General features: G+C 51.0%; 2 protein-coding genes across 2 annotated transcripts; one reads left to right on the forward strand and one right to left on the reverse strand.

Annotated features, from left to right (window-relative positions):
• The first annotated feature begins 201 nt into the window (after positions 1-201).
• On the forward strand, positions 202-10,566 carry LOC119112087 (endonuclease G, mitochondrial-like). Its single transcript, XM_037236093.1, is given in 8 exon segments — positions 202-413; positions 2,282-2,502; positions 6,744-6,937; positions 8,091-8,214; positions 8,742-8,854; positions 9,333-9,441; positions 9,444-9,515; positions 10,447-10,566. Coding segments are annotated over 7 exon segments (936 nt in total). The 5' UTR covers positions 202-413; positions 2,282-2,283; the 3' UTR covers positions 10,552-10,566.
• LOC119112095 (phosphofurin acidic cluster sorting protein 2-like) lies at positions 3,178-4,494 on the reverse strand. The gene has a single exon (XM_037236106.1). The coding sequence runs from the start codon at positions 4,456-4,458 to the stop codon at positions 3,538-3,540; it is 921 nt and encodes a 306-aa protein (XP_037092001.1). The 5' UTR covers positions 4,459-4,494; the 3' UTR covers positions 3,178-3,537.
• Positions 10,567-11,572: the final 1,006 nt, after the last annotated feature.

Raw genomic sequence — 11,572 nt, forward strand, 5'->3', positions numbered from 1 at the left:
ATTGTCATGTGGGTCATGTCATCTACGCGATGCAACGCCCGCTGGTCCCCATGTTGTTGAAGCGAGGCCATTTATACGTATTGAGTTGCATGCATGTTTTGTCACCTTTGCGCCATAAATGACGTACAAGTGTGCCTTATTTATCTCGTAGAGGTAAATCGGTACGGGTTATATTTGTTCTGAACGTTCATTGTGGTGCAATCATTGCAACGATGCGATCCGGTGTGGGCAAGAAGGTGTTTATGCAATATATATGAGAGCTGTTTGTGTTGTGTTGCAGTGCATAGCAATAGAGGGCTCCAGGCATTGTGCAAGAACCAAAGCCTATTCCAAAGCATCATCTGGCGGGGTGCTGAAGGACTGCAAGGAAGGTGGTGTCCAATCTCAAAAGGCAACAGGGCATCATTAATTTTGTAAGTAATTTCCAGTGGTTAAGCAAGATTCTATACCTTCCACCTCTTTTTGCCTCACCAAGTGCATAATTGTGCCGTTGCCAATAGTGTGTTCACCGAGCTTTATGGGCATGCCCACAGTTGCATTCTAATTTATGAATTCTATAGTGACCAGGCTTCACATTTAGCTACCTATTGGTTCCCTGTTATGATACACTGAAGGTTGGGTTACATTAAGAAACATCCATAGGTGTTCCAGTGAACATATTTTTTCAGGCTGCTTGATGGCAGCAAATGGAAGATGTGCATAAGGAGGAACATTCGTAACTGTTTTCTTGAAGCTTCAATGACAGGACATCATTTTTACATGTCTTTATGAAAATGTCTGAGGACCATTTCCAGCAAAATAAATATTTAGTTGTGTTTCATGCACTGGTTGTGCATTACCATCTTGTCACCATTAATCTGAAAAAGCTTCAGAACATTTCACCAGTGAATGTTTTTAGAATTTGGTTCACTGTTCAATTTTTCATGGTCTTTGCAGTGCTATAGTGAATGCATTTATACAGTATGTTGTTACCCGTGCATGAGGTGTCATGGGCTATGGATTTTCTCTGATGCCAGCTTCATGTACCAATGTGTCTGGTCATAATGATGTTTAGATGACATGGTGTTTCTTGTTAATGATTCTTTATTATTTACCTTGAGTCATATTCTTGCAAATATGATTAAAGGTAAATATGAGTAAAAGTAAGCCCAAATACCAAAAACCACTTGGAAATAGATATATCTGTAATTGACCCATTAAAATGTGTGCCATTAAAATTCACCAAAATGCTAGGAAATAGTTTGCTTGTGTTATTCTAGTGCACAAATGTAATGCTTTTAGTGGTGTGGAGTAAGCAGGATAAGGTACAATATCATGATTTAGCCTGAGATTTCTTCAAGTCTTATCAGTCATAACCATGCAGGTACATACACCTAAGATAATGGAGCCAGGCTGCTTTAGGTATAAATACAACTGGCTATGAATAGAGCTTTAGAAGAACTGCTTGATCTGTTCTGATCTGATCTGGTCTTCTGAAGGCACTGTACAAAGGTGTGAACAGAAGTTTCATGATGTGACCTGCTGATTCACAAGTTACATTTACTTGGAAATTGGTTGGTTGCTTTGGTTATCAAGATCTGACATCAGTTGCTAAAAACACTGGAAAACATATGAATCTGTGTTTTGCACATGAAACTACATGACTGGCTGCAGCATTTTATTCATATTCTGGGGTTTCTCTAAAAAATTTGCTGATATACTGATCCTGTTAGTGGTTGCCAAATGCTGAATAAAGCAATGTTTGGATGTTTCACAAGTGAAGCAAATGATCATGTTGATGATCACCATCATTTCATGGTGCATTACACTTTTTAATACTAGCATTCCAAAGTGGTCATTAATTAGTTGCCCTACAGTTACTTCAAAGCTTAATGTGACACATTGATTGACACCATGTGGTACCATGGGACACAAAGGTTAAATGGCTGTCTTCATTTACAGCAGTGATATTTTACTGCAAATGACCAGCTGATCATTGAAGATATTTGGACATCATCTGGTGTACTGCCTAGTCCATAATCCCAAGACAGGCTAGAGTCTGCCACCAACTGAAAAAATGTGTGCTTGGTGACATCACTCCATCTATGGTGCTCACTGCTCTCTGACTGCCTTGCTGCTGCCACTTATGATCTCCCTTTCTTCTGGAAAATGAAATTATCATTAGACATCATCTAGTTCATTAAAATAGTGGCACCAGCCATCGACAAGACCCACTAGACAGCCGTCGGCGTCGAGTGGCGCCTGCGCGCTGCATGCGGTGTCTGACGGCGCGCCGTTGCAGACATGATGTCGCTGGGCCGGCTGACGCTGGGCGTGTCTGCTGGGCTGGGCGGCTGGCTGGCCGGCTGGCTGGCGGGCCGGGCCGAGCCGGTGCGCCGCGCGCCTCCCGGCCACCCGCTGTTCGGCACCGTGTCGGCCGCGCTGCCCATACCGAGCGACGCGCAGGCCCCCGACGTGCGCGCCGACCAGCAGCCGGCCAAGAACGCCGGCCGCGTGGCCCAGGTGGGTGGGTTGGCCGGCGTAGAGCTCGGATGGGGTCGGCTGCGCCTGCCGCCGAGCAAGGTCACAGGCTGGCCAGATAGCGCAACTGGAGGATGAGTCCTGTGGTGTGGATGTTCGGTGGTTTTGAGTGACCTGGGTGGCAAGTGTGCCTGTGATTACTGTCAGGATGTTGTCATATGGTGCAATGCAATTTATGTGGAAGAAGATTAACCAGTTCTTATTCAGAAGTGTAGTATATGCCACTTCTGTCATCACTTGTCATTATTTTGTATGGTATCAGAGCACTTTCTGCATTGTAATTCAAAAGTGTTTTGCTTTATAAAAAAGTTTAGTAACCACAAGACTTGACACATAAAGATAGTACCAAGAACAAGACACATGTCACGATTGTAAGGCTTTCTCGGAGTCCATTTTTCAAGTTGTTTCAGGCTAGACAAATTCAGACTCATCCTTTTTTTGGATCAAGACTTTTTGAAAAGGAGCTTCAAACATGCTATGTGGAGTGTTGGTGGACTGTTAAATGTTTCATTTTAGATAATTGGCACTGCATAAGCTTAGAAGTCAATTGTCCTAATTGAAGTCTCCCTTTAATATGCTGCAAAACCTGGTTGTTGTGCTTGTTGAGATCATGAACTCATGCACCAGCTTTGCTCCCAATCAAAGTAAACACCCATACATCTTTTTAGCATGTATTTCAATATTAAGTATTTCTGTTCCATACATCACATAAAGCTCCACTTTTAAGCTACTGGTACATTGAACACAGCTTGCTGTTCATGCTACATGACTTACCAGTGTTACAAGCTATTCTACAGTCATTTCTGCCATGTGACCTAGCTACACATACTTTGGTAGAATGCCTTTCCACCATCTGCTGTCTTTACTTCACATTTTACATGCAACTACCATTACAAATGCAAACAAATACTCTTCAACACCTTAGGTGGATGACCTGCATCGTGAATGCAGCTTATTCTGGAAGCACTCCTACTTGTAACTGCCAGTTCTTTACATGTTTTTTTTCCCAAGCTCACACTAAGTGTGCGGAGGAACCTTGTTGGCAAGAGTATTATCATTCAGAAGGTTCTGCGATGATGAGAAGAATGGGCGCAGAGATGGCTTTGGTATGGAGGTGATGCTCACTGTATCCATCTCTGGTCCAGAGTCAGACACATACTCAAGCTCATTCAGGAAGTCATCCAGCTCTCCAACTTCATTGGCCAACTTTGGATCAATGTCCTGGTCCTGATCCAGTCCCTGAAGGTCTTCTGAGACCTTGAATCTTTTCCAGATGGTCATGAACTTTTCCTTCAAGTTCCTCTGTCTCATGTTTGACCCAATGTGCTTGATGGATGGGGGCTTTCCTCTGGAATCCAGTACAGGCTCAGAGTCAGAGCCCTCATCATTGGTGCTGTACTCCTCTTCTTCTTCAGAGTCATACCGATATGGTGTGTCCATGTTCTTTGGCATATGCATGTCATCCTGCTCCACAGGCTGGCTGACCAATGACTCCATGGTCAGAATTGCGGCCAGGTTTTGACGCTCTTTGGGGTCAGAATACAGCCTCAGGTCCTTATCAACAGATCTTTGCAAAATTTGTGACATATTTATCACACCCACAGCCAGAGTTTTGAAACCCAGAATGGTACGGTTCTTGTAGCGCTTCCGTCTTTGGAGCATGATCTGAAGCTTGTTACCCTCTCCTTTCAAATAGTGAGGGTACTGCATTGAGAAAGTCAGATCCAGCTCAGTGTCCAGGAGTCCTGTGGGCTGCAGTGGGATCTCGTTTGAGCGCAGAGTTCTTTTAGCGCTCTGCATCTTGACAGCAATCAGGAGCGACCCCAGATCAGAGCTGAATGGTCGCACAACATTCAGGCGAGCAAGTTTCAGTGTGCATTGTCTTGCAATGCAGATAGGTGATGTCCGCTCCACTTCCCAAGTTGCAAAAAGCCTCATGGGCGTGGGCTTCGCACTAGCGTTGGAAGGGGCCTTGGAAGGGTTTCTCTGCCATCTTGATGGTATGGTTCGTCCAAATTTATAAGAAGGAAGACCAGGGATGTGAAGAGACGCACGTATTGCCTACTTCGCCAGCATTTAGACAAAATTCGCCCTCACTTGCGGCGACGCCCCACCCGCCACATTCTGCGCGTATCACGGGCTGATCAATGTCGAGCCGTGCGCAGACTGGATTTGTTTTGGTTGAATGGGTGCGGCTGGGCAAAGAGCACGTGATCAAATGACGTCATATACATTGTGGTGGACATGTAAGGGAAAATTATAAAAGTGTAAGTTGTCTTGAGTTTTTCACTTCATTGCGTTTCAGTGATAATGAGGAAGCCAGCTTTTTTTTGAGTCGTTTCAGCGTGCTTGAGTGTGAAATATTTGATGTCATGTGACCATTTACTGGCCGTTATGTTAAGCTGCGTCGGTTTTGGCACCCGGCCGAAATCTGGCAGCATAATGATGGGAGTAGTTGCGTAGTATGTTTTTTTGCGTGTGGTACAAAATATGCTATAGTGCGATACAAAATATCCCGGCGTGGACTAGGCTCCTCAGCTGCGCACCAGTGACCGAAGAGGGCAGATTTGCCTCCCTCTCGCTTATCAAGAACGGCGGCCCAGATTCAAAAGTTTAAATTGCAATCGAAAGCGCCGTGGTGTGCGGTCTCAGACCACACAGCAAATTTTAGTTGAAGGATGCATTAAGGTCGTAGGTCCAGGTCAAAGTCCAAAAGTGTTTCCTTGGGATATCTGACCGCTCCCACAACGCATTACAGTTAGAAACGTCTCTTATGATGTGAAATCATTGCGCCCTGATCAAACATAAGATATAAGAATGTATCCTTCACTACATAACAAGGTATCCGATGGTACGCGCGGCGTACCGGGCCAAAAGCCAAGGTGGCGTGCTGTGAGAGCTGAAACCTTGGTCTTTGTGTATATTTCGTTCTTTTAGTCCGTCATTTGTGTCATATCATGTCATTATCTGTGATTGGTCTATTTGTTTTTATTTCTGTTCTATCAAAACGCAAGGTGGAGAGGTTTAGCCGCAATTATGGGTATCAGACACGTGAGCAAGACCTATTTCTTGTTCATAAACCGTCTAAGGTCGAGGTCACATGGAAGACCTCGGTGGCGAACAAGCGGCTGGGCTGGTTTCGCATTGTTTTCGACGGTTTCTTTATGCAGGCAGCGCTACCTGAGGCCATCTAACTCCGCCACCAGTCACGTGGTCGTCGGTTTGGGTGTGGGCGTGCACCTGACAAACGGTTTTCTCCGCCCCGGTATCGCCGGTCTGTCGGTCCGGCCGATCAGTAGTCACCCGATGACCCATCGGTTGCCAAGCTAGAGATTGGGTATCCTCGGTTTCTTGCGCGCGCGCGGACGTCAGGGCTATCAGTTTGTGCGCAATTTACGTGTGAAGGCTTACATAAAACTGGGACTAACGGGTTTCGCGTAAGGGCGATGAGCAAATGCTGACCTTGTTTGCTCAGTTTTTGCTGCATGACGGGGTACAAACAAAAACCGTACGTTCTCCTTTGGGCCGGTCACGAGTAAATGTATGAACCATATTTTTTTCCGCGGAGACCTATGGGGACCGGGCTATTCAGCACATTTTGTGGATGTCGAGCAGATGCTAACCGGCTTTTGCCTCACTTTTCGCACGGCAACGATCATAAACGGACACCGCTCATTTTTGTCAGCTGACCTCGGTGAAACGATGGCATTTATGCGGTTTTCACGCGGCGACTAATGCAACACTAAGGCACAGTGTGGTTCATCATGCGGACAATAAGCACAATCAACATCACCAGAAGGGCGGAGCCTTGGACCTGACCTGACCGTGGAGGGAGGGTAACCGGTTGACCCAAAAGTTTTACGGTTGGCTTTCTCTTACGACAAGATAAGTGCACACGATGAGCATGACCACTGTTGTGTGGCATGTGTGATACTGGATCGTGAGACGAACACTGGTTGTCACACAGTCAGACCAGTTCATGAATTTCATCAGACCAGTTCAAGACAAGACGGGAAGTTCAAGGGAGACGACTCGTCAGCCGCGGTGGCGCAAATGTGTGAATCCCCTAATTTGCCAGTGCACACAACTGCTCACCAACACTCACGCATGCCTGGTTGGAAGCCCTGCGGCGGGAACTCAGTCCGGCGCCGGCCCCTAACTGCTGACTGCTGACTGCTGACTGCTGACTGCTGACTCTGAGCGGCCCGCGGCCTGCCCGGCAGATCATGCGCTTTGGCTTCCCGGGCCTGGACAACGTCCGCTCCCAGAGCGACTACGTGCTGTCGTACGACCGTCGCGCGCGCGTGCCGATGTGGGTGTTCGAGCACCTCACGGCCGAGAGTGTTCGCCGCAACGACGAGGTGGACCGCGCCGGCTGCGAGTTCGTCGCCGACACCTCCATCCATCCGTACTTCAGGTGAGCGCCGCAGCGTCGGCCGGTCGCGGCGCGGGACCGGGTCACGAGCCTCGGGCTGGAAGGGAGGCAACAGCCGCCGGTAGGTCGGTCCAGGACTCGGCCTGTGCAGAGATCCTCACGTAGCGATAGTCACGTAGTCATGTAGTAGGTAGTCGTAGTGATGTGCACTACGAAGTGTCGATCTGCGCTGCGGCTCTGGCTCACCAGTGATGCTGGTGTGACGGGATTGGCTGCGGAGATTGGGTCCAGGGCGCAGGGCGCCGTCTACCCGAACATCAGCTCGGAGGACAACCGTCATCCGTCCTTGCGGTTGCGTCCCTGATGTCACAGCCAACGCGCCAGCCGACAGCTCTTGTCAGTACGACGATCGATGCTTTCGGAAGTTACCGGCGTACCGCTGGCTACTTTCATCCTGTTAAAGTTTGAATTCCCGCTGACCACACTTCTTACGCGTTATTAGGCACAGGGCGCTGTGGCCTTACTGCGGGCTGTAACTGGGATGCAACTAGAGAACGCATGTAGGTCAGTCATTCAAGACACGCTAGTTCAGAGGTGATTCGAATGATGCGTTTCTCTGGTCTCTTTTCTCCTTGATTGGTGTGCTGATGACTGGTTGTCTCGAGCCGTATGCCAGTTTTTAGAGCCCTTCGTTTGACATGGCAGCGGTGGTACCGTAGCGCGCGAGCCGAACAATATTGCACGGAACTCCGTGTCCACCTTCGCTCGATTGCTCGGAGCTGCAGACGGATTAGCATGTGATGTCTGGGACGCGAATACAAATGCATGCGATGTATGCAACGCGATGTCACTGAGTGGGGGAGCAATGGTCTTATCCGACTGTTTTGCTGCGACCTAACAAAGCTGGAGGGTGTCCCGAGATGACTCCACCAGGCGGTGAGACGCAAACTCCCGATTAGTATCATTAATATGTTTGAGCTAAGGAGGAAATCAGTCATAAGACTACACAATGGAAGTTGGCTTACCGTCAGCAACCTACATTAATATGCACTGCAGGCACAACCTACACACTTGGGGTCTGCACCGAACCTTTTTTTGTGGCTCAGTGCATCTGGTGTCGTGCTGCTGCACGGTGCTGCGACGGTGCGATGGACGGTGTGATGGATGCGGTGACCCTGGTGACCCGTGTGCGCAGGGCGGACAACAGTGACTACAAGGGGAGCGGGTACGACAGAGGTCACATGGCGGCGGCCGCCAACCACCGGCGCAGCCAACAGGAGCAGCAGGAGACGTTCCTGCTCTCCAACATGGCACCGCAGGTCAGCAGCGGCAGCCGCCCGTCACCTGCGCTGGTGATGAGGATGACAATAAACAAAGGGTGTGGTCGTGATATCGACTGTGGCGATGATGTTAAGTGGTCTCACGCTCAGCGTGGGTTTCTTATGCGAACGCGCGAACACGCGTGAACACGCGTTGCCTTGGTGACGCCGGGTTGCACTTGTGCAGGAGCGCATGGGGTACTAGTGCAGCGCTACGGGCGTTGCAGACGCCAGACAGCGCGGTGATATGCGGCGCGCCAATCGAGCAGAGGCTGTTACAGCCCGCGCGTCACCGGTCTGACCTGAACCGGTGCGGCCACGTGCCCGCGCGCGGCCCGTCCCCGCCGCTCGGCGCTCGACCCGTCCGGGCCTGCCCTCTGGTGGCCGCTGTCCGCCCGGCACGCCAGCGGCCCGTGCACTTTTGCTTTTTCTCGTGCGGTTTGGAGCTACTGCGGTGAAGACAAGGCAGTGCTTCGTGACCGCTCGCCATCGCCAGCCCGAGCTCAGCGCCCGCGCTGTGACCCCAGGTCGGCGTGGGCTTCAACCGCGACAAGTGGAATGACCTGGAGATGCACGTGCGCAAACTGTGCAAGGTGTACCCGAACGTGTACGTCTGCACGGGCCCGCTGTACCTGCCCAGGTACGTCGGTGGTGGTCTGACCAGCGTGTGTGGGCAGCGGGACTGTCGCCTACTGCGGCAGCCCTGGCACCAGTTTGGGGATGGGGACTGCTGCCGCTGCGTCGGATTGCGGAGCATAGGAAGGTAAAGGGTGTGATATGTCGGGTATCCCCTGGAATGGGATCAAATGATTTATTTGCTAACTTAAAAGGGACTGTAGGTAGGTTTGATTTTGCAGTATTCTTACTGGCGAGGTCGGTGACGCTCGATATAAGCTAGGAAGGCCTCGTGCTCCTGTTTTGGGTAGCGTGTTTGGGGGGGGGGGGAGGGTATTGTGAGTTGAGAACGACCCCCCTCAGTTATTTTTCAACATAATAACCAATTAAAACCGAGCCAACCTCGTTGTATTTTACGTCACAACGGAGCATCACGCGTGCCGGCCGTCTGCAGCCGAGAGGCGCCGCGGGGGGCCTGGGGTGACGTCCAGTCCCGCCGGCAGGCGCGAGGCCGACGGCCGGCTCCGGGTCAGCTACGAGGTCATCGGCAAGAACCAGGTGTCCGTGCCGACCCACTTCTACAAGATCGTCGTGGGCGAGACGGTGGCCGGCGCGCGTGGAAGCTGGAGGCGTACGTGATGCCCAACCAGGTCATCCCCAACGAGGCGCCCATCACCAACTACCTGGTGCGTGGTCCCGGCCGGCCCGCCTCTCTGCGACGGCGCCGGGCGACCCTGCGGACCTTTTGTGTCACAGTTTGCTTATCCTTGTTGGTATTTGCGGCAATGCAGGCCCAGGTTTGCCTGAGCGCAGTATCCAGGAACACTATCCATGGACGCAGGAACACCCAGGAACACTAGGCCTGTTACCACCTCCGATGGCACCCGGGGATAAACGCTGACACCGAGCACTGTCCCATATTTGTTATCGGTTTGGGGAGTGACACAGCGGAATGCTTTTTCTACTCTCATCCGTCTCTTTTCATATTCACTATTTGCTCACAAAAATTGCCGAATTGATGCTACGTGGTGGAGCGTGGCACGGTCATGCCGGACCAATGTGCGTAGCTGTTCGTACTCTGGCTTCGACAGTCGGCACGGGCCGAAAGTTGCCACATTATTTGGCCGCGTTTTTGGACGGTTTTGGAAGGTGTGAGCGATCACCCCACTCGCGGAGTGTTTGGGAATTATTTTAATAGTGGATCGCAGAAGGCACACTGTGTTGCAAATTCATAATCCCGTGTGGTTGGCAAGTGAAGAAAAAGTGACATTTGACTGAAGAGCATTCTGAAAAAATGACTGATGTGCTTTCAGGAGCTGTCTGCTTTCTATCCCATGGTATCTTGCTTTGGTTTGCTCGGGCTCCACTCCGACATTTTAATTTATATTTGATTCCGGAGCTCCGTTCTTCAGTCATCCACCTGTGCAGTGTGACCTCCACTGACCTTCAACCTCGGCTGACCTCCGGTGACCCTGAGGTCAGCCAAGGTTGTCTCCTTTGACCGGCCTCCTTTGGCTCTGGTGTCCTCACCTGACCCACACTGACCCCCTGCTGACCTGTGATCTCGGGTGACCTCGGCGGTAGTGACCTCTGGTGACCTTGGCTGACCTGTACCAGGTGCCGCCGGACGTGATCGAGCGGGCGGCCGGCCTGCTCTTTTTTGACCGGATGGACAGGAGCCGGCTGATGCGGGTCAACGGCCGCAAGACCACCTGGCTGTGAGGAGGGCGGCGCGCGACCCTGCGGCCCTCCCGGACTGTCGGGGCGTGCCCTGCAGCCGGTCCTCCGGCTGTGGCGGGCCGTCGGCTGTAGGCTGCTGGGTGTGGCTCACCTTGACCGGGCCGCCAGCGTGGTGGAGTGTTCCTGGCAGGGATGGGGAAGTGACCCAGTCTTCGGACATCCGGCAGGGAGGCGTGTGATGTTAACGGTGTAAGTTCTACCAGCCGCCCCACGCGGGCGCCGACCCTGGTAGTCGTGACGGCCGTCACAGTGTGAGCGGATCAGCACAGGTGATATGCAGACGCCCGGTTTGTTTTAGTGTGCTTTGGAACACCCTAGTCCCTGAGTGATTTATGTTGGAGGACGATCGATGGCATCGGATGGGTCTTGCGTGGCTGGTGTTTTCGAGTTTGCAGGTATGCCCGGGGTCCCACCACAGACCCCCGTGCCATGAAAGGTTTTTTTACTGTTGTGGTTTGCAGACGACTGTTATGAATTATCGGCATTGTTTGTGACCATCAGTCGCATTGTTGTTCCACAATCAAATCTGTTCAACACGAATTTTTACTGAGAGGTGATCTGTACTGATAGCTGTGTTCAGACCAACTTGTTGCTCATATCCCAATTGCGACGCGACATTGGAATTTTGAATTGTTTCACAGAGGCGGTTATGTAGTGCGTTTAAGATTTCAATACAGCGGCATTTACCCAGGAGCAGGCAGCGTGTTTGCCCTCCTTGTGGAGAGGCCACCCCAGCCTAACCAGGTCCGACAACGCCGCAGTGTAGGATGCCGTCGCTGCGGCATCTGGAAATGCGTATTTTGAATGACGTGTGTATGTCCCCGTCTGCATGGGCAAGATCACGGGCGTGGGAACAGGAAGCTAAGGGTCCGTGCTCCCCACTTTTCAGGGACGGGGCAGCAGTATTGATACCCCCCCCCCCTCTCTCTCTCCACACGCGCGCACACACACACTTAGATTTAATTTGTGCTAGCTCAGTTCTATGCTACCTTACACATGCTTG

The sequence above is a fragment of the Pollicipes pollicipes genome, unplaced genomic scaffold (assembly GCF_011947565.3).
Source record: "Pollicipes pollicipes isolate AB1234 unplaced genomic scaffold, Ppol_2.1 Scaffold_2555;HRSCAF=2994_pilon_pilon_pilon, whole genome shotgun sequence".
Taxonomy (NCBI): Eukaryota; Metazoa; Arthropoda; class Thecostraca; order Pollicipedomorpha; family Pollicipedidae; genus Pollicipes; species Pollicipes pollicipes.

Excerpts from the sequence above, each read along its gene's own strand:
- LOC119112095 (XM_037236106.1), bottom strand. The coding sequence starts at position 4,458 with ATGAGGCTTTTTGCAACTTGGGAAGTGGAGCGGACATCACCTATCTGC.